We start from the raw sequence: 24,423 nt of genomic DNA on the forward strand, positions 1-24,423 counted from the left end.
TTTTTCATATCTGCCTCCCAGAGGTCACCCTTGGCAGCCTTGGAGAGTGAATCCTTCCAGATTGGCAGGTTTAAATTTTTTTCTTTAATGTTTATTTTTGAGAACGAGCGCACACAAGTGAGGGAGGGAGAGAGGGAGGCACAGAATCCAAAGCAGGCTCCAGGTTCTGAACTGTTAGCACAGAGCCTGATGCGGGGCTCAAACCCACAAACCTGCAAGATCGTGACCTGAGCTGAAGTCGAACGTGTAATCGATTGAGCCACCCAGGCACCCCCCCCCTTTTTTTTTTCTTTTAAATCAGACTGGTAGGTTTAAATGCAGACCCTACCATGTAGCTATGTGACCTTGGACGAGTGACCATTTTGTGGCTCTGTTGCCCCATGTGTCAAATGGGGTAATAGTACATTCCCCTGATATGTGGGAGTTGAATGAATACATTCTTTGAATGGAAATCGCTCTGTGTTAGTTACTGTTACGCACATGTAGAATTAGCTTTTCTTGCATCTTGCTTTCTCTATGTCCTGGAGGTCCTTGTCAGTGCATTGTGCACTGAGTTCCAAAACCACACTGAACCAGAAGCTATTTAATGAGTCTGCTGTTGAGTGACATTGAGCTGGTTTCCTTTGGACACACTTGGGAAAGACTTCCCAAAGTCTGACATCAGGGAGTGTATAAATGCATTTGGGATGTTGATTCCTTCCAAAAGACTAGCATGGTAGCATTTTACATGTCATTTGTTGTTTGGAGAGATCATTTGGGCACATAGTGCAGAACTTGAAAGGTTTACAAAGACGTGCAGTCTTTTTAAGGAAGAAAAAAACAACATAAACAATGAAAAGTAAATCTGTCCCTTCCAGAAGCCACCATTGCAGGGTGGGATTACTGGAGCTGGGTGGGGAGCACCAGTTCAAGTTGGGTATTAGCTTGCTAGAGGGGGCACAGCTCGCCAGTGGCAAAGGTTCAGTCCTGGACCTCATTTGCCAGGCGCTCCGAGTCTCAACTCTGCCAAGTTGCAGGACTTCAGCACCTTGGTTCTGAGAGAAAAGGCCACAGAGGTGACTTTAGGTGTTTCCATTCCCTCTGGAACAAGTGAGCCGCCTTTTGTGTTCCTAGGAGAGCTTTGGACTTTGCTAATAAAGTCTGGCCTTCTCTGACTTTGTCCCTGGACCCCTGACTCTCCATCTAACCTGGAGAGTTAGGATTCCCCACTTCCAGTCCTAAAAAATGATAACTAAGGTCTATTAAAAAGAAAATACAAGGGCACCTGGGTGGCTCAGTCAGTTAAGCATCCGACTCTTGATTTCGGCTTAGGTCATGATCCCGCAGTTCATAGGCTCGAGCCCTGAATCAGGCTTTGCATTGACAGTGGCAGCCTGCTTGGGATTCTCTGTCTCCCTCTCCCTCTGCCCCTCTCCTGCTTGCTCTTTCTCCTCTCAATATCTCTCTCTCTCTCTCTCTCTCTCTCTCTCTCTCTCTCTCTAAGTAAACATTAAAAAAAAAAAAAAAACAACCAGCAGTTCTGCTTATGGTATGATGCATTAGGTTTCTAACAACCGTCTCCCTGCAGATAACTATACATTCTAGACAAAATACCAAAAACCAAAACAAAACTACTGGAAACCTCAGGATGGCGATTAAAAAGCAGGTGGATTTGGGGGAGGCAGTTGAAAGTTGCAGCAAGAGCCCCCACCACAGTAGTTTTCTGGCGTGTGTGTGTTTGCCTACGGTGTTAACTGAGGGCAGGCCGCGGCCCCTGGCACTGTGCCAGGCAGCTAAAACTCAGGTAGAAAAGTGTCTATCTTACTGGCCTGAAGAAGCAGAGGACAGAACCCCGAATAACCACAGCTACTGGAAAGGAGGGTGCCAGGGAAGGGAAACCCCAAGTTGTATGTATAAATTCAACCCAAGTCTCTTGCTGACCACTGGGCTATGGATGTGTGGGGCCAACTCAGCATAACTGAAGCAAACTGGATTTACACTGTCAGCAACTACAACAGTGTGAGTCTGGGATTTCCAGATCTCCCCAAGACAAGAACAGTCACATACTTTGGAGGAATATAACAGAATCCAGAATGGCTACAATGTAACAATATCCAGGACACAAGGCAGAATTACCCAATATACATAGAATGAGGGAAATGTGACTCATTTTCAAGGGAAAAGACAAGATGACCAAGAGAACCCAAGTGTTGGGGGGGTGGTGCTTCGCTGGCTCAGAGCACATGACTCTTGATCTCATGGTTGTGAGTTCAAGCCCCACACTGGGCGTGGAGCGGGAGCGTATGTTAAGGAAATTTAAAAAACGTTGGAATCAACAGACAAGGACTTTAAAGCAGTTGCTACAATTACGCTCATTGAGGTAAAAGAAAAATACATGTATAATGTTGCAAAATAGGAAGTCCCCACAGAGAAAGAAAACGGAAACAACCAAATGGATGTTCTAACACTGAAGATACAATATCAGCAATTTTTAAAATTCACTGGTAGACCGAACAGCAGAAAGGGGTTGAGCGATTTCATGCACTGGAACTACATTCATAGGAATTATCCAGTCTGAAAAAGAGGAAAAGACCTTTTAAATAAAGTCTTGAAAGCAGCCTTACCAAAATAACGTACTACAATCAAGGGAACTGTGATTCAGGCGATCCTGGATTTCTCATCAGAAATGGGAGGCCAGAGATAGGAACGTCGTCAAGGTATGGCAAAGAAACGGTCAACCCCAGGATTCTATAGCCAGTGAAGACCAGCCGTTTTCAGATAAACGGAGACTGAAGAGAACTTGTCACCAGCAAAAACTACACTACACAAAATGTTAATGGAAGTCCTTCAAGTTCAAGCAAAAGTTCTGGCCTTGCCTTGCGGAATCTGTAATACGTGGAGATGTAAGCTGGAGCTACAAAATGGTGGGAAGGGTGGAACGGACCAGCGGCCTACGCAGTGGCCATCTCTACCGTGTAAGTGAAGTGGTTCAATGCTGACCCTAAATAGACCGAGAAGAGGTAAGGATGTGTGTTTAATCCCTAGAGCAGTACTAAAAGCTGAAGTACCAAGAGAGAAGTCTCAAAGCATTCAAAAAAGCATTCATAAATCCAACAGAAGACAGGACAGAGGAAAGAGGAACGGAAAGGGAAAGTAAATAAATCGATAGATCCAATTTGGCCCTATCAATATTTCCACAAACTTGCTGGAAAGAGGAAGGAGTCGGTTGCAGGGGCAGGAAGCATCGGCTGCCACACAGCTGGGTGTGAACACCACCGCCCCTCACCCCACCCCCCCTCCAGGGGCCTCCGGCTCTGTGCACAGGCATTTAAGCACAAGGGACCATCTGGAGAAGAAGATGCACCCAAGTACCCACCACTATTTTGCCACTTGCTTTCCTCACCATCATTTGTCGTTCGCAGTGTTTAGTTCATTCCGGCTAAGTGCTGTCCTGTTGCACGGCTTGAGACCCTTTCAACTGCTGTTGGACACTGTGTCGGATGGTTGGCCAACACATGGACACTTGTGCGCGTCCACTGCTAAGGGAGGACACCCAGGAAGGCGATTGCTGGCATAGATTACGTGCATCCTTTGCTTGACGAGCTGTTGCCAAATCCCTGTCCAAAGTGATGGATCCCGGTTACCTTACCCCGGTCTTTCAGGAGAAGGACCATTTCCCCTGAATTTCCCCTTTACGGGTGAGGACTCCCCGAAGCACAACCTGTGTCTGGGCCAGTTGTGTAGGAGAGGGCATAGGGAAAGCATTTGGCCAGTTGCCCGTTTTCAGGAAGATAGCGGTAGGAGCCCCACTAATTAATTACAGGCTTTTTATGCCAGGCCGCGTCTTAGGCTCTAGGGCAGCCGCGTGTAGGTGAAACTTCACTTTGATCTTAGCCTGAGGTGCTCTCCCCGATGTCACCTGCCTTCTTGAGGGTGGGGACAAGGTCCACCTCCTTACCAACACATTTCCCAGGGATGACTCATGGTGGTGCTTCTGAATAAGTTACAGGTCATTCATTTGTTCAGTAAATATTTTGAGCTTCCAGGACATACTTCCTCCAGCAGGGAAGAAGTGAGAAGAAAGCACCAAAAAAAGATAAAAACAATCCTGCCTTCAGGATGCCTGGCTGGCTCTCTGGGTGGAGCCTGCAACTCCTGATCTCTGGGTTGTGAGTTCAAGCCCCATGCTGGGTGTCCACATTACTTTAAAATCTTTAGGGGCGCCTGGGTGACTCAGTCTGTTGAGTGTCTGACTTCAGCTCAGGTCACGATCTCATAGTTGGTGGTTTCGAGCCCAGCATGGGGCTCGCTGCCGTCAGCCTGTCAGCGCAGAGCCGGCTTCGGATCCTCTTTCCCCTTCTCTCTGCCCCTCCTCCACTTGCGCTCTCCCCAAAATATTTTTTAAATAATAATAAAGTCTTTAAAAAAAAAAAAAAACAACCCTGCCTTCCATGAGGCTTTGCTTTTGATGGGGATGCGTGAAGACTGGGTACATACTGTGGCACCTGTGCTGTTTAGTCTCACTTGGGATGCAGCTAGACAGACCGATGTGCTCCATGGACCCCCTCTCCCACCTCCTCCCACATAGGGGTCACAGAGGCTTGGACCAGAGCATGCAGGGGAGAAAGAAAGCAGAAAGCATTCACTGTTCCAATCTGATTTTATTGAAAAGGAAACATACAAAAATCATGTACAAAAAAAATTAACCAAACATGTACAGAAAATTCATTCCAGTATCTACAGCAGCGCATATACAGTATTTTACAGGCTGGGCCATCCCTCCCCACTCCCAGACTCCTCCCTCTTCTGCGATTTCCCCCCCTCCCTGACTCCCCTGTCTTCCCCCCAGCGCTTCCCCCTGGGGACTAAGGCTGGGGCGGTTTCCGCCAAAATATCCCACCCCCCCAATGAATGCCAGTGGTCACACGTGCTCTCTCTAAACCTATGCAATGGGATTGATGGGGGCGGGGGGTGGTCACGGGCAGAGCACAGGATTCACAGTCTGGGCCCCTCCTGGCCACCCCCAGATGAAGGTGAGGCAGGCATGCCCACCACCCGCCGGCTGGCTCAGGGAAGATGGCTGGGCGCTGGGCTGGGGCGGCCAATCAGACCCACCCCGTTCTCTGGCTCCAGGAGGCTAGTGGTCACGTTTGGCTCATTTGCTCTTCACGGGCCCCCTCCCCAGGAGGAGGGGGGGAAGCACCAGGGGCCTGAGGCCAGGCCCAAAGTGAAGGAGCACTGGGAGGGAGACTCCCCCAGTGTCACCCCTGCAGCTGGAACGGGCAGCCAGCACCAGCAGCCTTTCCTGAGATGGTGGTGGGCGGCAGAGGCGGGCGGCTCTGTCCCCACCCTCTCCGTCACCGCCGCCTTGAGACGCTCAGTCCGTCAGCCCTCTCTCCCCTGGCTTCTCCGCCAGGGACCCAGGAGTCCACATCTCCGTCAGTGCACCCAGGCCAGGCCCGGGGCTGGGGCTGGAGTGGCTGCCCTGGCCCGCCCCTGGGACAGGCAGGGCTGGTAGTCCGGTATGCTACATGGTGCAGAAAAAGTCCCCCGCGCTGGCCAGGGCATCAGGAGGTGGGAGGGTCCTGCCCCCCAAGTCCCCGACGTCCACCGGGCGGGTGCAGGCACCTAATTGGGCTCCATCTCCGGGGCCCCGCGGGCCCTGGGTAAGGGCAGGAGTCCCATGATGAGATTGTACAGGACCCTCCAGGGTGAGGGGCGGTGTCGCTGCTGCTCCTCTTGTCTCTAGGGAGAGAGAGAGAAGAGGAAGTTGGAGCGGGCTAGTGGCAGGGGCGTTGGGGGGTTAGGCCCAAGGGCAGCGAGCGGGGGAGGCACAGTCCTAAGAGCGATCTACAGTCTGAACCAACCCTCAGAGCCTAGGTACTCTTGTCGTTAATTGGGCCCAAGTCCCAGTTCCTCGACCACCTGGGCTCATGTCATCACCTCAAGGGACGACGGCATCCTCGTCTAGAGCAGAACAGGATGGAGAGGATGCAGACAAGACAGAATGCTCTCAGCACAGTGTTTGCTTGGAGCAGGGGTGCCCCTCGTCTCCAGTTTCCAGAAAGTCACCAAAGTCAACCAAGGCTGGGGGTGGGGGAGGCGGCAGGGGAGTCTGGATGGCAGCCTGTCCCGCCCTCCCCTCAAAGGTTGGCAAGTGGGAGAGAAGGGAGCAGGGAACCCACGGTCTCAGCAATTCTATTTTTCTTTTTTAATGTTTATTTATTTTTGAGAGACAGACAGTTACAGAGACAGAGTGTGAACGGGGGAGGGGCAGAGAGAGGGAGACACAGAATCCGAAGCGGGCTCCGGGCTCTGAGCTCGAACTCACGAGCTGTGAGATCATGACCTGAGCCAAAGTCAGCCGCCCAACTGACTGAGCCGCCCAGGAGCCCCGGTCTCAGCAATTCTAGAACAATCTGTAAAAGGACAAGAACTGGGAACCACAGTTCACATTCTGTGTGGAGGCTGCGTGGAAACATATCCAGGCAAAGCTAACCCCTGCCCTCCTCCCCAGTGACAGGATGAAGGCTTGGGGTGGCCTCCAGGCCCCTCTCAGTTCCAAATTGCTAGCAAAGCGAGTACAAAAGATACTAGATACAAGAAAAGAGTCCCCACCGGTAAAAATTAAACGTAAGCTGTAGCACTCTCCCGCTCCTATCCTGAGTGCATGGCCGGGCCCTGTGCTTAAAAGCAGGGCCCACCTAGTCTCAGCCCCCTGAAAAGAGGAGAAAGCCATCTTACAGCTGAGGACAAGGTCAGATAAGCCATCCTAATGATCCTAGTGGGTGCCAGGGTGTGGGATGCCTTGTACCAGCCCCTGCCCCCTCATTACTCCCTCCTGCAGCCAGGAGGTAGCAAAGGGGGCACATCAGAATGACATTAGTTAAAAAGCCTACCAATGGCACACTGTTACAGGGTGCCACCTGGCACAGACATCTCTGTGAGCAAGCTGGCAATCATCTAGTAAAGCCGGGGCGGGGGGGGGGGGGGGGGGGGCGGGGCGCAGCACCCGGGGATCTACCCTGGGGGTACACACAAGTGCACCAGAGATGGGCATCGTTTGGAAGACACCAAAAACACCACCAGCACCACCACCACCGCCAAAAAAACAAGCAACAAAAAAAGCCAGTAACATTTGAAGCATTTTTAAAAATCCTAAATATCCACCAGTGAGAAAATGAACAAGGATACTATACGATCCGATAGAATGCTACACAGCAGCGAAAATGTATGAGCTAAAAGCTTCTTTGCCCCCATGGCTCAATCTCAAAGCGCGATACAGGGAGGGGGAAAGTTTGGAGAGGAACACACCATGTCGTGTACATTAAGCCAAAAAGCATCCTACCAACCTAAGCACTGTCTGTGGCCTGATAAATATGTAGTGAAAGAATCAGCACCCGGGGGACCAGGGGACAAGCCAACTTGAGAGGTTTCCTTCGGAAAGGAGGAGAAGAGGGTCAAGGGAAGGGAACAAGGGGCTTCACAACATCCGGGTTTTGTTTTTCTTTCAATAAGCAAGCCGTGCGGGTGTAATGTTCGGATTGGACAGAGCCGGGTGGTGGGCGCGCTGATATTTGTTATTCTCTGTTCTCCGCTGCAGGCTTCACGGATTTTGCTTTAGAGGCCGAGGTGTGGGCTTGGGGGCGGGGCGTCCCGCGGGGCGGGGCTCCAGGGCCCGCCCGCCGCCGCCCGGGAAGCTGGGTGACGCGCTGCCGGCCGCGCGCCGGAGGGTGGGAGGGGCGGGCGCGGCCGCGCCGCCGCTGCTGACTCACCGGCTATAAATAGCCCGGGATATATGAGCCGCTCCGCCGAGCGCCGCCCTCAGTCCCCGCGGCCGCGGGCCACGGGCGCGCCGCGGCGCTCGAGGCGGTCCGGGCCCCTGCCCGGGCTGTGCCCGCCGCGGCGCGGGCCCTTCGGCAGGTCCGCGGGCCCGCCGCCCCTCCCACCTGCCTGTCCCCGGCGCGACCCCGCCGCGCCGGGCGGCAGCTGCCGCACATCTGGCGGGGCGGCCCGCAGCCCCCTCCCGGGCGGGAAGTCCCACCTGCCGTCTACCCCTCCCCCAGCACTCACCCGCCGCTCGTACAGCGCGTTGAGGTCGTCCGCCATCCGCCGCAGCTGGGCCCCGATCTCCCGGGCCCACTGCTCCTCCTCCCCCCGGACTCCCGGGGCTGCCTGGGTGGGGCCGCCCGCCAGGGCCCCCGGGGCGCTGGGCACCGGCGATTCCAGGTGCTGCTCTGCCGGCGAGAGTGAGGGCTGAGGACCTGGGGAAAGCCGGGGGGGGGGGGGGGGCGTGATCAGCACCCACCACCCCTCTAGGCCCTGAGGTGTTCCCGAGGGACCAATTAGCCAGGGCCCGCTTCTCCCTTTTCCAGCCTCCTGGTTTCCTTTCTACTCCCCGCCTCATTTCTAGCAATTCTGTTTTCCCCTCCTAAAGTCAGGTTTCTCAGCTTCTACTCCCCAGGTACCAGGAAGCAAGAAGAGGCCCGGAGGAGGCCTCTCTGGGGGCCACCTGTCTAGCCAGCTACCACCCCGACTACCCATGTTAGTCTGGAAGTCCTTCCTCTTATCCGACCTAACTCTTCCAAAACGGGACCAAATTTTGCCTGTTCCATTTACCAGACGGGGAAACTAAGGCCCACCCTAAGAAGTGGCCCAAGGTCACATAGGGATAAGGCGACTGACTACACCCAGTCACAAGCCTCAGGTCTCCTGCCCTCTCGTGTCCAACCACAGTGAAGCCACACCCCCCGGATGTGGCAGGGGCATGGAGACCAGAAGGCCAGACTGGCTGCCTCCGAGCTCGGGCCTGGGGGGGCTGGGATTCGGGAGATGCCTTCCTGCCTCACCCCCTTCTGAGCAGCCCCGAAGTCTCTTCCTCCCTCCTTGCCACACCAGGTCCTGGTGTGAGGGATCTCTAAGGCCTGAGATCGGGGCCTCAGTTTCCACACCTGTGACTGTGGGCTTGAAACCGGGTCCCCTCTTGCCCCCGCCGCCGGGGAACTCAGCCGGGGAAGTTTTCTCTCCCCTGACCTCCCTGGGCTTCAGGCACAGGGTGCGGGGGTTGGGGTGGAGAGAGAAACCAGGAGCGTCTTCCCTGCCACCGAGTGTGCTCCCTGGGATGGGGTGAGCAGGGCACCACAGGGTTAACAGCCCATCCGGCAGGGGACCTTTAACCCTTCCCTTCCCAAGACTCACTTTCCCACTCCCGCCTCCCCCACCCCCACTTTCCCCGCACAATGGCCCCTCCCCCTCTCCTCTCTCCACCCGGACTGCGGAGAGGGGCGGCCCTGGCCGGAGATGCAGATGAAGGCAAAAGGCCACCCTCCCCTAAGTCCTGAAGTGACAGTCCTCTCGCTCTGCCCACACTCTCCCCAACCACGGTCCTCTGGGAGGTTAAGGAGACCCAGACTAGGGGGGCGGGGGGGGGGGGGCGGTGCTGGGAAACAGCTGCTGCCCCAGGCCCGGAAAAGGCCGTGGGCTGCAACTCGGGGACTGCAGTCAGATTCCAGGAGGGACTTCCCACTCGGCCTCCCCCCTTCCCCCCCCCACCCCCTGCCTCCCACTCCTTCTTCCTGCTTCTTGCAACACAAAGACCACACTGGCCACACCCTCCCTGTGGCCCGGCCGGCTCGCCGCCTCCCCCCACTCGCTCCCACTTCTCCAGTCCCTCAGTGTCTCTTTCCCGGCTCCCAGCATCCCGGGGCGCCAGTTGTGGGGCGGCACTCACCGTCGGGGCGCGGACCTCGGGGCCGGCTGCGGGGACCCCCAGGCCAGCGGGGGCCCCCCAGGGCGGCGGTGACGGCGGGCGGGGCGGTGGGGGCGCAGAGGTAGGCGGCGGGCAGCAGGGCGGGGGCGGCGGGGGCGGCGGGCAGGCCGGGCTCGCAGAGGCCGCAGGACACGGCCGAGGGCACCAGGCGGCTGAGGGGAAAGGGGCGCGGGCCGTCGCGGGCCAGGCCCTCTACGGGCTCCGGGGAGCTGCCCTCCTGGCGTGCTCGGGCCATGGCGCTCCCTGGGGCCTGCAGGACAGGGGGAGAGGGGTGCGGTCAGCGGGGAAGTGCAGAGGGCACCAGGGCCCCACAATACACACACCCTACCTGGGGGACACGGGACACCCCCTCTCCTGCACGCGGCCATCAGCACACTTGGGGGAGCCAGGGAAGCCCAGGGATGGCTCCCACAGAACACAGGGCCCCGGATGGGGGACTGTAGGTGTGCGTGATGGCCCCACAAGACACACACCCACCGAGGGTCTGATGCAGGGCACCTGGCCGGTGGGGACAGCCTCCCCCGCACATGGTGATGGGCACACATGAGCGACAAGGAGGTACAGGATGGAGGCACAGCAAGTCCAAGGGTTCACGCGGGACCCAGATGGAGGGGTCTGTCAGGTGTGTGTGTGTGTATGAGAGCTGACAGCCTCACAACACAAACTCACCCAGCCTGGGAGTCCCCCGGGGGAGCATGGCCTGGTGGGGCTAACTTCCGGAACACAGTGATGGGCACACACAGGGACTCATGCAGGACCCAAATGGAAGAGACCCCACGGATGGGTGCGAAAGGCCCACGGCACACAGATAAGGACTCACTCAGGACTGGCCAGCCTGACCTCCTCCCCCCTCATCTCCCACTTGCACAGAAACACCGAGATGGTTCCAGTCTCCGACACTGCTACCCAGTGCGGGACGCGCACACGGTGACCACAACGTGGACATACAGACACTCAGACCGTCCGAAGGCGTAGACACACAACGCATACTGGCTGGCGCGACCCGTCCCCTCCATCCCCGTACACACACACACACACACACACACACACAGACCGCCAGAACCTCACATGCTGACCCACTGTTGATATGCCCGTGGACACACACACGCAACGCAGCCATCGCAAACACGGAAACACACTGAATAGGCACTGCCAGACTTTGCAAACACACACGCCCCTCCCCCCGCACACCCAAGAGGTAAGACCTACGCGCCCATCAACACGAAACACATCCACCGCCACATGCAGACCAACAGGACCGAAACACGCCCCCTTGTCACCAACTCTCAGCCCCCAGGACCCATGTACGTCGGGCCCCCACAGGCACAGGTCACCGGACCCAGATGCGTCACCACACATGCCGGGCCACGGCCACGGCCACGACCCACGGATGCAGGCGAGCAGACATCAACTCACCCTCCTCCGCCAACTGTCAGCCCCGGACACACACGCACACACCGCGGCTAACTCTAATCCCACACAGCCCTGGCAACGCACACCTAAAGCACCCACAGAAAACACTGGTCTCACGTGACCGACATAAACACTACACACGCAGCCCACATGACACACATGAGCCAGCCGATCACAGAGAGAAGCCCCTCAGACCCAGCGCGCGCGCGCGCGCGCGCTCACAGACGCACCTGGACAGAACACAGACACCGAGAGAACTCACACACGCGCCTGGACAGCACACAGACGTCGCATTCAGCACGCGCACCGTCACAAACGCTTAGCTGAGACACATGCCCTGGAGATGCACACACACACAGTCACAGACAGTCCACACCGTGGACGCAAGCCCAGCACATGGGGCAAGCCACACACAGACGGACCCACAAACACAGCTCACTCTCGCAGCACACAAACACTCCGTCCACCCGCCGTGGCACGCGCAGGCGACACAGACCCACGGAGTCACCCCCACACAGCGCGCGCGCGCACACACACAACTCTCACCGAGACCCCCCCCCCCCGCCCCAGGTACAGCACACATAAACAACACCCACCCCTCCGGCAGGGCACACACAGACAGAGCCTCGCATACATGAATGCACACGGGGACTCCAGCGCCCACGGCGACGGGCCACAGCCCCAACACTCCCCTGGACTGGCACCGCCACTCCCAGCAGACCCCAGCACAAACTCGGAGACAGGCACACGCACACACCCAGGCGAGACACCTGCAGATCCACAACCCCGCACACGCGCGCTCCCACGGCGGGCCCAGACTCCCCCCTCCGCTGTCACAGCACCCCCCCCCACCCCGCCGCCGCCACGTGCGCCCGCCCCGCCCGCCAGGCGAGCGCGGGGCCAATAACCGGCTGTTGCTGGGGCGCAGCCCCCGCCCGTAGGAGCCGCAGACTCCACGGCCCGCGTGCCGCCCCCTGTCGCCGCCCCCAGCGGGCGCGCGCCTGGGGTGTGGCCGCCCCGACAAGCCGGGCCCCCCCCCCCCGCCCGCCCCTCCCGGACTGCGGGGGCCGGGGCAGTCGGGGTCGACTCACTTCCCCGGGCCCGCACTGGCCGCCAGGGGGCGCTGCCGAGCCCGCACCCCATTGTTTGTAAACAAACCCGCCAGACCGCTGAGGCACCTGCGCTCCTGGACCCTTAGCGCCTCCCGCCCAGCGACCCCAGCCCAGGGTCGCTGGTGGGGTGGAGGGCGGGGAGAGAGGGAGGCACGCTGTGGGGATGCAGCGCGCCCCCACTGCGCTCCCAGCGCACTCCTGCCACCTCCTCCAGGGAGCCCACCCGGCCTGGCCCATCGCGGCCAGCGAGGACTCGGGGTGCGCACACTCACCCCGGGGGCATGAACACGCCGGAGGGGGCGGCGATGGGGGGGGCGGGCGGCTTCCTTCAAGAGGGCGCGCCCGCCGAGCGCCGCTCGCTGCGACGGCTGCTGCTGCTGCTGCTGCTGCTGCGGCCGCTGCTACTGCTGCTCTAACTGCAGTGGCGGCTGCTGTTGCTGTGGCTGCCGCTGCTCCTGCTCCGGCTGCAGGCGCGTCCGCGTCGTGGCCGCCGCTGCCGATTTTGCTGCCGCCGCCGCCGCCGGGCGCCCGCTCGCATGTGGCTCGCGCCGCGTCTCAGGCCGCCCGGCGGATCCCCGGCCCGCTCGGCGGCCGCCCCGCCCCGCCCCGCCCCCGCCCCCGCCCCCGCCCCCGCCCGGCGGGTCCCACGCCCCGCCCCCGCGTGACGCCACGGCCCCGCCCGCCCGCCCGCCCGCCGCGGACAAGTCGGGACTTGCAGGCGCGCGCCGCGCCCCCTACCTCCGCGCGGGGGTTTCCCTGCAGCCGGGGGCGGGGCAGTGCCTGGCCCCGGTGAGAGGGGGACCGAGGCGCGCGGACGGGGCCCCCGCCCAGACAGCGGGACAGCCGGACACCCACGGTGACACACTGACACACTGACTGAGACCCACAGACACACGCGCCCGGAGACGTGTACGCAGGCTGACCGACTGGCGCTCCGGGGTACACAAAGTCACGTGCTGACAGGGCCACGGGGACACGCCGACTCGCAGGCACACGGCCACGCACAGACGCACACCCCGGGCGGGGGCGTGGATGTGCAGACTCCCACACCGGGGCACACACACTCCCACACCCGGGCACAAACGCATAGTCCGGCTGGACGAGAGGGTCACAGGGACACGCAGACCGACACGATGGCGGGGGGTGTGTTGCACAAGCACCCGCGCTGATGAGCGCATCCAGACCCACAAACTGTGTTCACAGACGTCCCCACGGAACAGGCACCCACAACACACACACACACACACACACACACACACACACACTCACAGGCTGAGAGCTTCTCAGGACATACGCACGCTTCCTGATAGGCGCAGCGGGACATACACACACACACCTGTCACAGGGACACCTGGACACACAGCGCGATCTAGGTGACACTCCCACTCCTACAGGGACACACGCAAACACGCCCACACCAATTCACAGCTGGCACGTTAAAACTGTCAGAAATGGACTTTCACAGACAGATCGAGTTAGACATCAACAAAAATTGGCCCCCAATACGGTCACAAAGTCACACCTGTAAAAGGTTCCCGGTAACTGGCCCACTGACAGGACACACTCTGGAGCATGCACACCTAGCCACACTTGCCACAAATCTGACGGGGCACCCAGGGAAGAAGGAAGCCCCAGGCACCTGACGGGGACATGCCCGGGCAGCCCCTGCACTGAGGTACACCCCTGCCTTCTGGCTTTCACTTCCCTTTCTCAGTTTCTCTTTGTCATTCTTGCCCTCTCTTGGACTTGGTGACCCTCTATCCTTCCTCCCCCCCCCCCCCTCCCGCCAAGGGCTCCGGAGCTCGGTCTCCTGTACACCTTCAGTTCCCTCTATGTCCCCCCCACTCAGGGCCAGTGGCCTCTGAGTGCCCAGCACTGGGCTGACTGAGAAGGATGCCAGACCCGAGCAAAGGTGGGCTTCTCCAGGTTCTCAAATGTGGTTCCCCCGGGGGCCAGGTCCCTCCATTTCCCAAGAGAAACAGGAAATGCACATCTCCTGTGAAATCTCCTGACTTGAGATATTGGGGAGTTGGGGGGGCGCCTGGCTGGCTCAGTCCGAAGGCAAGCAACTCTTAAGCTCCAGATCATGAGTTCAGGCCCCACATTGGGTGTAGAGCTTACTCACTAAATAAATAAATACTGGGGACTAATTCAGCCTTCCTTCCCTTCCTTCATTCATTCGTTTCCCTTTTCTGCCTCCCTTCCAGTGTTTTTCAAACTGTGGATCATGAGCAAACCATGGATTGTGAAATCACTTTTGTGGGTCTTGTTTTTACTGAACTTTATTGAGCTGTATTTGTATGTAATTAACTTCACTCTTTTAGGTGTAAGGTTTGGTGAGTTGTGACTAATGCATGCTGTGTGTAAATGTGCGTGCACCACCGCAATCAAGATTCAGAACATTTCTTTTTTTCCATTTTTTAAAGTTTATTTATTTTGAGAGAGGAGAGAGAGCACGAGTAGAGGAGGGGCAGAGACAGAGGAAGAGAGAGAATCCCAAGCGGGCTCTACACATCAGCGCAGAGCCCAATGCCGGGGGTTCAAACTCACAAACTGTCAGATCATGACCAAACCAAGAGTCGGATGTTTAACCCACTGAGCCGCCCAGGCACCCCAAGTTCCGGAACATTTCTATCACCCCAAATACTCCCCTGGTGCCCCTTTATAGCCAATCCCTTGACTTGTGACTTAAGTGGCTCATGACCAGACTTAGAAAGAAAGAAAGAAAGAAAGAAAGAAAGAAAGAAAGAAAGAAAGAAAGAAAGAAAAGAAAAAGAATATCATTTAAAACTATCGTGAAGTCAAAGGAAAATGTTGCTTTGTGAAAAATTTCTTTATACATCCGGAGTACATACCAGGTCACAAAGAGTGTGTGTTTCTGAGCGTAAACCAAGTTTAAAGGTGTTTGAGAAACGCTGCTTTAGACCTTTATGAAATGAGATCATGCATGGGAGTCAAGTGAGTGCAGCGTCTGACACATAGTGAGCACCTCATAAATGTTAGCTCTTATCACTAGTAATACTAATTATTGTCCGTGTTTGCACTGTGCCTGGCAAACCCAGCCCTTGGCTAGCTCACAGTCTATCCTTACTTACAGATCTTTCCCCTCCAGCTGCCTCATCTAAGACTGGACACCAGGAAGCCAGATGTGTTGGAATGTTAGAAAACAAAACAAAACAAAACAAAAAAACCGAGTGTGACGATTGGTGGGGAGAGAGGTGTGAGCCAAGGGTTTACCAGGCCATCAACATGGTCACCTGTTAAGATCCTTCCCATTGTCTAGTCCAGATCCTGTCCCAAATGCTGGCATCCTATCACCCCGGACCAGGGGTCTCAACCTCAAGAGCCATCGTTAGATAAGTGAGAGAAGTGCCTCCAGTGTAAGGCAACAGGGAGTAGTGAGGACTGTGGCTAAGTGGAGCAGGTGTTTTCCTTCTAGAGGCATAACAAACTGCATGGGCAAAGAAAACTAAAGTTTGTGACTGGCTCGGAGGGCTGCCTTTTTGAGAGCCCCCTATCCTAGGGGCCCAGGGAAGGAGAAGGCCCCACCCACCTCCACCTCTACCTGGTCTCCTGAGGGACCAAGGGACTCTGTCTTCTAAGTTCCTGGAAGAGCATTCTGGGCCTCCTTCCAATCCTGCCTCTGGTCCCTGCTCCCCTGGATAGGAGACAAGGGTCTATTTTTTTGGGGGGGGGTGGAGTGGGGGAGAGACAAAGGTCTCTTAAGATGGGAGGAGTCACCCACACCTCTGAGAGAGAAACAGAGATACAGACGGAGAGACATACTGACAGAGAGAGACAGGAAGACTCAGCTCAGGGAAGTGGAGAAAGTCAGAGAGTGAGGGAGGGATCAGAAGGAGAGAATATGAGAGGGCTCAGGGGTGGGGTGGTCAACAGGGGACAGAGCAGGCCAGGCTTGGCACAGACCAGGGTTTCTCCACCTCCTCTCTGTTTGGGGCCAAATAGGATTCCTTATCATGGAGGCTGTCACGTGATTTGTAGGGCCCTCAGCGACCTCCCTGACCCCTACCCACTAGACGCTAGAGCACCCCACCCTTTGTGACAATCACCAGATGTCTTCAAATATTGCCAAATATCGCCTGGGAGGCAAAATCACCCCTGTCTGAGAGCTGCTGGCTCAGGGAAATCAGTCAGGATCCCCAAAGTTTGCCCCCCCCCCCCGGGCCTGCTTGCAGAGCTCACCAAAGAGAATGGACTCTGGGTCTCCATGGCCTGAGTTAGGATCGCCAGCTCTGCCCACCTCTTAGCGGTGTGGCCCTGGGCCTGTGGTCTGGTCTCTGAGCCTCAATTTCCTCATCTTTGAGTTGGGACAGCACAGGCCCCCGCCTCATAGGATTTTGAAGAGTAAGAAGGCCAAAAGAAAAAAAAGGGGGGGGGGCGCCTGGGTGTCTCAGTCGGTTAAGCGTCCGACTTCGGCTCAGGTCATGATCTCACGGTTTGTGAGTTCGAGCCCCGCGTCGGGCTCTGTGCCGTCAGCTCAGAGCCTGGAACCTGCTTCAGATTCTGTGTGTCTCTTTCTCTCTTTCTACCCCTCCCCCCACTTGTGCTCTGTCTCTCTCTCTCTCAAAAATAAATAAATGTAAAAAAATTAAAAAAAAATAAAGCTCTGAGGCCTAGTGGGTGATTAATGATACATGTGACCCATCATTAATACTGCCAGTGTGGGAGTCCATTGACTCTGAGAATCCCAAACAAGGATCTCAAGCTAAGACTCTCAGGTTGGGGCAGGGGTCTCAGACCAGTGGTCCACAGGCCAGCCACTGATGCGCTTTGCTTGACCTGCACGGTTTCTCATCTTGAATATGAATGCCTCAGGACATCTGGCTGGCTCCGTGGGTAGAGCAGGTGACTCTCGGTCCCCGGGGGCCTGAGTTCGAGCCTCACTGTTGGGCATAGAGATTACTTAAAAAATAAAAACGATTAAAAAAAAAAAAAAAAGCTGTGCATAAGAAGGCCTCTCGAAGGGACATTCAGCACAGTGAAGTGATAAAGCCCCCAGACTCTGGAGTCGGGCCGCCTGGGTTCAAATGATGACCTTGAGAAAGTAGCTTCCAATCTCTGATTCCTCCTCTGTGCAAAGAGGGTCACCATGGGACCCAAAATGAAATGTGGGCATTGCATGGGTTTCTGTTTGTAGCGCACTTAGACGGGGCTCCCCCCCAACCCAGCCTCCGCCGTGGTTGCTTCCGTGGGAAATACTGGTTAAAGAAAATAGATAAAATAAATGGCCCCGCTGGTTTACTGCAGACCCACTACCTTCCCCAGGATCTTGTATGCCGTGCTGGGTAAGTAGATTTCTCAGCTCGGGGAGAGGGAGTTGGGAAGGACTTAACTTTTCACTGCAGGGGCTGAGTCCTGGCCTTCCACGGTGGGGAGGAGGGGGGGGCCTCCTGGGTTCCCGGGTGCAGCCGGCCTCCCAGGCCCGGAGGCTGGACCGGAGCCGGGTGGGGGCTGGGCGGGGGCGCCGGTGTCCGCAGGGTCCGAGCGGCCGGCGCATGTGAAGGTTACCGCTCCCCGGCGGAGCGGGGGCCGCGCGCTGTTGCTGGGGTCTGCGGGGCCTGCCTGCGCCCGCGCCCCCCCTCCTTCCCGGCCAGCCAGTGAGCGGTACCCGCCGCCGTTGCCAGGGGAAACTCGCCGCCCCGTTACCCAGCAACAAGCCTGGCCCAACCAGGCGCGAGGACCCCCCAGGCCCCGCCCGCCGCTGCCCACCGCGTGCCCAATGCCAGGCGGGCAGAGCCGGCCCGGCTCCCGGAGACGGCGAGCGAGCTCATTGGCTGCCGCCGCGCCCGCCCGCCCGCCCGGATCCGGGGGAGCCCTGGGCGCGGGGGGCGGGGAGCCGGGCCCCGGGGAGCTGCCGGGCGCACGGCCTGCAAGCCTGCGGCCGGGCTGGGGTGAGGCCCGGGCTGGGCACCGTCCCATCCCCTCCCCCTCGACCCCGCCCCGCACTCTCGGGCGAGGATGGGCACGCGGGATGGGCTGGAAACAGGGGCCGCTCATCCCGTCCCTCCACCCCACCGGGAAGGTACGCAGGAGTTGGCCTTGTGAAAACAGGGACCACGCGTTCCCCTCCCAGAGGAGACCTGGGCGCCCTGACCCCACGAAGGCAGGGGCTGTTTGTCCTCCGCCACCCACCTCCCAAACCGGAGTCAGGCATCTTGAAAAAGAAGCTGAGGATTCCCTGTTCCTCCGAAAAGGACCCAGCGTCCTGACCCCATAAAGACAGGAGTACCCACCCCCCACCGCCTCCGCCCTCTCCAAAGGACCCAGGCATGCCCATGCCCTCTGTGACATCAAAGATATGAGCCCCTTCACCCCAGGGGATGTTAGTTTCCTAGCCCCAGGAAACAAGGGCTGAGAGTGCCCCCGAAAGGGGACTCCAGGCCTGACTGATGCTGTGAAAGTTAGGACACAGCATCCCAGCTCCCCTCCCAAACAGGGACTCAGGCCTTTGGACCTCAGGCCCTGAGATGCCTTAGAGCCCCTGGGCCTCCGGGGCCTCCGTAGTGGTACTGGAAGACCCCTCCCCCCAACAGGCACCAGACCCTCAGGTGTCTAACTCATCCAGATGACCACCTGCTCAGACCCAGGGTGCAGACCGCTCGTTTCCCTCCCCTCTGAGTCCTTTTCCCCCAGGGTCCAGCTTGGTCATCTCCCAAGACCCAGACATCTGACCCCACAGCTGCCCTCTGTACTCCCTGGCACTCACCCCCCCCCAGACCCCCTCCCCCACACCAGGGTACCAGGCCTCACAATGCCAATGACCCGGGAGTCTAAGCCCCAAGTGTCTCAGACACCCTCCTCCCAAACACCTGCCCAGGTGACCCAGGACCTCACAGCGCTGCAGGGGGCCTCTTCCCAGTTCCAGGACCCTGGGATGCCCTGGCCCCCAGGTCTGGAAGTTCCAGCCTTCCAGTGCCTTTAGTTGGCCACCAGGGATCCAGGGCTGGGAGCCTCCGGCTTCAAGGGACCCTGATGTGAGTCCCCAGGCCACTCCAGAGAGGCTGAGATTCCTCAGTCCCCACCCACCCCGGAGAGACCCACGGAGCAAAGCACCTAGCTCCAGACCCTGGTGAGCCCAGGTGCGGCCTGTCCCTACCCCGGTACCTGGAGGGGGGGGGCGGAGTCGAGGATTACTCAGCCTCCAGAATGAGGCGATGACATCATCCTGGGGGGGGTTGACTAATGGCTGCGCTGGGGGGGGGGCGGGGAAGTTTACCCGGTAACAGCGGCTGCCGCATGGCCCCGCCCCCCCCCAGGAAAGGCCGGGAGCGGGAGGCATAAGCGCACACACGCGCACACACACACACACACACACACACAAACCCATCCAGCACACCCGCCCCCTCCAGCATCCCACACTGCACACATCTCACTGGGGCAAGGGCAGGGATGGGGGCAGTGTTTGTGTGACTGTGTGTGCTGGAGGGTTCTCTGGAGGTCCGCGGGGTCAGCGGGCTGTGGGTCAAGGGGTTGACCTAGGAGGATGGTGGCTGTGTCCGGGTGCCTCGCGTGGGTGTGTGTGGCTGTGGGCGCGCTATCACGTGTCGGTCGGTTGTGGGTGTTCATCAGACGATGCTGGTTGTTAGCGCGCTGCGTGTGTCCCACTGGGTGGCTGTGGGTCAGTGTGCTCCCGCAGGACGTCCTGGCGTGCTGTGTACGGGTGTGACGGGTGTATCTGTGCGTTGTTGCGGTCCATGTGTCGTTTGGTGCAATGTGCTCGTGCGCAGGGCTGAGATGGCGTGTGTCCGTGTGACACTGGGGTTGTGTGCGTGTTAGCGGACATGCTTGTGAAAGGGCTGTGTCACTGCGCCCGCGTGTTAGCGGATGCATCGGTGTCACTGGGGTAGCGTGCTGGGCATGTTGTGCCCCTGGGACAGCGTGTGCCACTGGGCTTTGCTCTGTGTGGAGGGCAAGGCGTGCATGCGCGTTACTGTTCCCGTGTGTGTCTGGACAGTGCCGCGTGGGGTGGCACCCTGTGTGCGACACTGTCATTATGCCTGAAATGTTGTGTGTCTGTGGCCCTACCTGGCCCTGAGAGTGTGCACCTCTGGGTGTCACTGCGATGATTATGTGTGTCCTTGCGGTTGTGTTGTCGGGGCGATGTTGTGTGTCCACGGGACTGTATACACGGCCGTGTCTCGGCAGTGTTGTGTGATCGTGTGTCCGTGGGATAAATCGGCTGCGGGATCATGAGGGCGTCGCTGCGATCGTGTGCGCGTGTCACTGACATCGTGTGTTCTAGGGACTCAGTCCCGGGGATGGCATGTGTCTGGGCGACGTGGTCGTGGGTGTGAGGCCAATGCTGTGTGTCGTTGTGATTGTGGGTCTGGGCAGTGCTGTGCGTCCTGGGGCCGGGTCTGCTGCCCGTGTGATGCCGTGCGTCTCGGCGCGTTCCTGGTGCGTGTGTGTGTGTGTGTGTGTGTCGGTGTGCGTGTCACTGGGATGGTGCGTGGGGGGGGTAAGGCTGCGCGTCCCTGGGACAGCGCGCGCGCGCGCGCGCGTGTGTGTGTGTGTGTGTGAGCTGCTGTGATTGTGTGTCAGCGCGCTTCGCTGGGTGTCGGGGGAAGGTGCGCGCGTCTCCGGGCCTCCTGCCCGAGAACAGCGGCGCTGCTTTCTGATTGGCTGCGGCTTCGCCAGTGAGAAGCTCGCGAATCCTGCGGTAACTTGGTAACTCGGTAACTCGGCCGCGCCGCCGCAGCCGCCGCCGCCGCCGCCGCCACCCCGGGGATGGGGGGTGGGGAGGGGGAGGGGCCCGCCCCCGCCGCCCCACGCGCGCAGGCCCCGCCCCCGCGGGCGACCCCGGCCCCGAGTCGCCCCGCCGGCTCGCCCACCGCAGTCTGCGGCTCGGTCCCCTTGACGCCAACTCCCTCCCCTCGGTCTCTGTGCCTCCGCCGTCCGCATCTCTGCCACTCGCTAGGTCTCTGGCTTTCCCATGTCTCTCTCTCCCTACCTCTGAGTCCCTGCCTTCGCTTTCTCCGTCTCCGTCTCCCACATCCCCTCTCTGTCTCTTCCAGTGTCTGTCTCCCTGTCTCTGTCTCCCCCATCTCTCCCTTCCTATCTCTGTCTCTCTCCGTCTCCGTCCCTCCGTCTGACTTGGCCGAGCTGTCCCTCCTCTCCGTCTCTGTGTCCCCTTCCTCTGCCTCAGTCTCCCCGTCTTTGTCTCCCCTTCCCTTATCTCTCCCGCCTCTTGTCTCTGTCTCTCCCTCCCTCCCTCCCCCCCCTCCCCTCTCTCACTCCCACAGCCGTGCTCAAAATCCACTTTTCATTCTGCGGAGACAGCGAGGGGGCTATTCGCTACTTTCATCGTCGCCCCCATCCCCGCAGGCCCAGGCTTCTGGCAGCAGGCCCCACTCAGGGCAGACTTCAGGAAGGACTTCCCGCCCTGGTTCAGCACCGGGGCTTTATCGCTCGGGCCAGGCGGAGGCCAGGCGGCCCCGTGGCTTCCGGAGGCGCCCGGGCGAGATGAGCTCACTGCGAGTTGGCTGGGATTTCATCAGCTTCCTCCGCTGGAGTTGCCCCAGCTCCTTTTCCCCGCGCGCGGGCCGAGCGGGCCAATCCTTCGGGCGCCTGCTGCCCCCGAGCGGCAACATGCGGAAGCGCAGGCGCCCCGCACCGTCCACCTTTGTTAACCAACCGTGTCACCGGTTTCCGAACGCTGCAGCTACGAATCCGTTTAATCTTCACGACGACCCCAAGGGGTAGAGGCTATTTTCAATCCCGTTGACAACGGGTAAACTGAGGCCAGAGAACTGAGGTCGGCCGCTTAAGGTCACATAGCTGGTGGGGAAAGAAGGGAATGCTTGTAACCACCACGATGACTGTGGTCATTCATTCATTCATTCATTTATTCAGCAAAGCTTTACCGAGGGCCTCTTCTGTGCCAGGCACGGTTGTAGGCACCGGGGATACAACAATGAACAGAACAGACAAAAATCCCTGTCCTCATGAGGCTGACACTCTGGATGGGGCGGTGGGGGGTGGATACAGACAATAAAGAACATAAACAATACAAAGTGAGTCTTGGAGTAAAAAAAAAGGAAGCAGGCAAGAGGGCTCAAGAGTGTTGAGGATGGTTTTATTCACTAAGGTGACCAAGGAAGGTCTTCTTGAGAAAGCCAGTTCAGCAAAGGCCCGAAGGAAGGGGGCGGGGGGGGGGGGGCGCAAGGAATGCCCGGACAGAGGGAAGTGCAGGTGCAAAGATCCTGAGGCCAGAGTGGGCGCATCCTGGATGGTGAGAAGGTACTATGAGGCTGGAAGGTCTAGGAGTGAGCGAAAAAGGGGAGAGGGGTGGGAGGTGAGGTCTGAGAGGGGGTTGAATCCGGATGAAGACTTTAGCTTTTCCTCTGATGGGGTGGGAGCCCCTGGAGGGCTCCGAGCCGAGGGAGGCGAGCCGAGTTAGTTCTAACAGGCGCCCTCTGGCGGTCAAGTGGGAAACAGGCTGTGAGCAGACAGCAGGGGAGCCCAGCGAGGAGGCTCCCGTGATAAACTCTGGGTGGGACGGTGGCTGTGGGGTCAGATTGAAGGGGGAGGCGCGGGAGGGGGCTGAGGCATTGGGTGGGGATGTGAGGGAGAGAGGGGAGTTTGGGGAAACTCCAGGTTTGGGCCTGAGCAGCTGGAAGGATAAAGAAAGGGGCTGAAAGAAATAACGATAATTGGGGCGCCTGGGTGGCCCAGTCGGTTAAGCGTCCGACTTCGGCTCAGGTCATGATCTCGCAGTCTGTGGGTTCGAGCCCCGCATCGGGCTCTATGCTGAGCCTGGAGCCTGTTTCAGATTCTGTGTCTCCCTCTCTCTCTGCCCCTCCCCTGCTCATGCTCTGTCTCTCTCTGTGGCAAAAATAAATAAAAGCATTAAAATAATAATAATAAAAGAAATAATGATAATTAACGGCCGTTGTCCCATGCTATGTACCTACCGTGTGCCTGACCTCATTCAATCCTTATGACAATCCTGAGAGGCGGGAGATGGGGCAGGATTCTGGATTTAGTCAGATCTCTGTACCGTAGTTTGCAAGTCGAGCCTACATAATTTGCTCAGTACTGTTGGTGGATTCAACGGATAATGGCAAAAAGGTACAGCGCTGTTCTCGGCACTTTATTATTTCTAAAATTTTTTAAAAATTTATTTTGAGAGAGCGAGCGAGCGAGCGAGAGCCGTGGAGGGGAGAGAGAGAGAGAGAGGAAGGGAGAGAATCCCCAAGCAGGTTCTGCGTTGTCAGCGCACAGCCCGACGTGGGGCTCGATCTCGTGAACCCTGAGATCACGGCCTGGGCCGAAATCGAAAGCGGGACGCTCAACCGACTGAGCCGCGCAGGCGCCCCAGCACCTCACTTACCTTGCTGAATCCTTACAACATGCTGTCCACAAGCACCATTTTCCACGTGGGAAACTGAGGCACAGAAACGTTAAGTACCTTGCCTAGGGCAATACTCATAATTATAATAGATTTATGATAGAGGTGGTGGAGAGAGCTCTGGGAGTCAGAAAGATCCCCGTGGGTTCAAATCCCGGCCGGACGTGTGACCTCGGGCAGCTCACAGCATCTCCGGGCTTTGGTGTCCTGCTTTGTAAAGTGGAGGGTCGAAGAGTACTGTGGGAGCCGAGGCTTTGGGATAGGTTTAGGAGATAATTCACGGAACAAAAGGGAGGCCGCCCTGTAGACAATGAGTGTTAACTCACTGGCATTAAAATAAAAACTGAAAAAAAAAATGTCAGTGTCAGCACGGATCCTCTTTCGGGGTTGGGGATACAGCAGTCGGCAAGCCAGTTGGGCCTTTAAAACGATCATGAGACAACAAATATTCATTCAGTTGTCCGGAGGGCCCTCCACGCTTTGAGTCGCTGGCCACCTCCTCCAGGCAGGACCTGCCGATCGCCTCCCTGCGTCTCCCCAGGGTCAAACGAGTTCATCTGGTCTGTAGCTCAGCCCCGAGGGGCTTTGCCTCAGAAGATGTGTGGCTCTTTGCCTCCTATTGTGTCTGGCTGTCTACCCCAGTCTCCCTTTCCACCTTTCAGCCGGTGGGTGAGGTCCCCATATTTCTTTCCTCCACCTGGGACGCCCCCACAGTCATCTGGCTTGTCCCCCACGTTTCCCTCTAGGCTCTGCTCAAGCGTCCGCTCGTCAGAGAAGCC

At 58.2% G+C, this 24,423-nt stretch overlaps 1 protein-coding gene across 3 annotated transcripts; it reads right to left on the reverse strand.

Moving 5' to 3' along the window:
* Positions 1 to 4,620: 4,620 nt before the first annotated feature.
* BBC3 (BCL2 binding component 3) lies at positions 4,621 to 13,872 on the reverse strand. Of its 3 annotated transcripts, none has more exons than XM_053211388.1 (4): positions 13,796 to 13,872; positions 9,710 to 9,998; positions 8,053 to 8,243; positions 4,621 to 5,724 (listed from the first exon to the last, which is right to left on the reverse strand). In XM_053211388.1, the coding sequence occupies exons 2-4, from the start codon at positions 9,981 to 9,983 to the stop codon at positions 5,608 to 5,610; spliced, it is 582 nt and encodes a 193-aa protein (XP_053067363.1). In that variant the 5' UTR covers positions 9,984 to 9,998; positions 13,796 to 13,872; the 3' UTR covers positions 4,621 to 5,607. The 3 variants fall into 3 exon arrangements, with proteins under 3 accessions (XP_053067363.1, XP_026893711.1, XP_053067364.1); XM_027037910.2 differs by lacking the exon at positions 13,796 to 13,872 and adding an exon at positions 12,546 to 12,686; XM_053211389.1 differs by lacking the exon at positions 13,796 to 13,872 and adding an exon at positions 10,418 to 11,967.
* Between the last annotated feature and the right edge of the window lie 10,551 nt (positions 13,873 to 24,423).

This window comes from Acinonyx jubatus, chromosome E2 (genome assembly GCF_027475565.1).
Source record: "Acinonyx jubatus isolate Ajub_Pintada_27869175 chromosome E2, VMU_Ajub_asm_v1.0, whole genome shotgun sequence".
NCBI classification, from domain to species: Eukaryota; Metazoa; Chordata; class Mammalia; order Carnivora; family Felidae; genus Acinonyx; species Acinonyx jubatus.

Coding starts and splice junctions, on each gene's coding strand:
- BBC3 (XM_053211388.1), bottom strand. CDS start 9,983: ATGGCCCGAGCACGCCAGGAGGGCAGCTCCCCGGAGCCCGTAGAGGGC. Junction 8,244..9,709: donor CCGAGGTCCGCGCCCCGACG/GTGAGTGCCGCC, acceptor GGCTTTCCCCAG/GTCCTCAGCCCTCACTCTCG. Junction 5,725..8,052: donor ACGCGCTGTACGAGCGGCGG/GTGAGTGCTGGG, acceptor CTCTCTCCCTAG/AGACAAGAGGAGCAGCAGCG.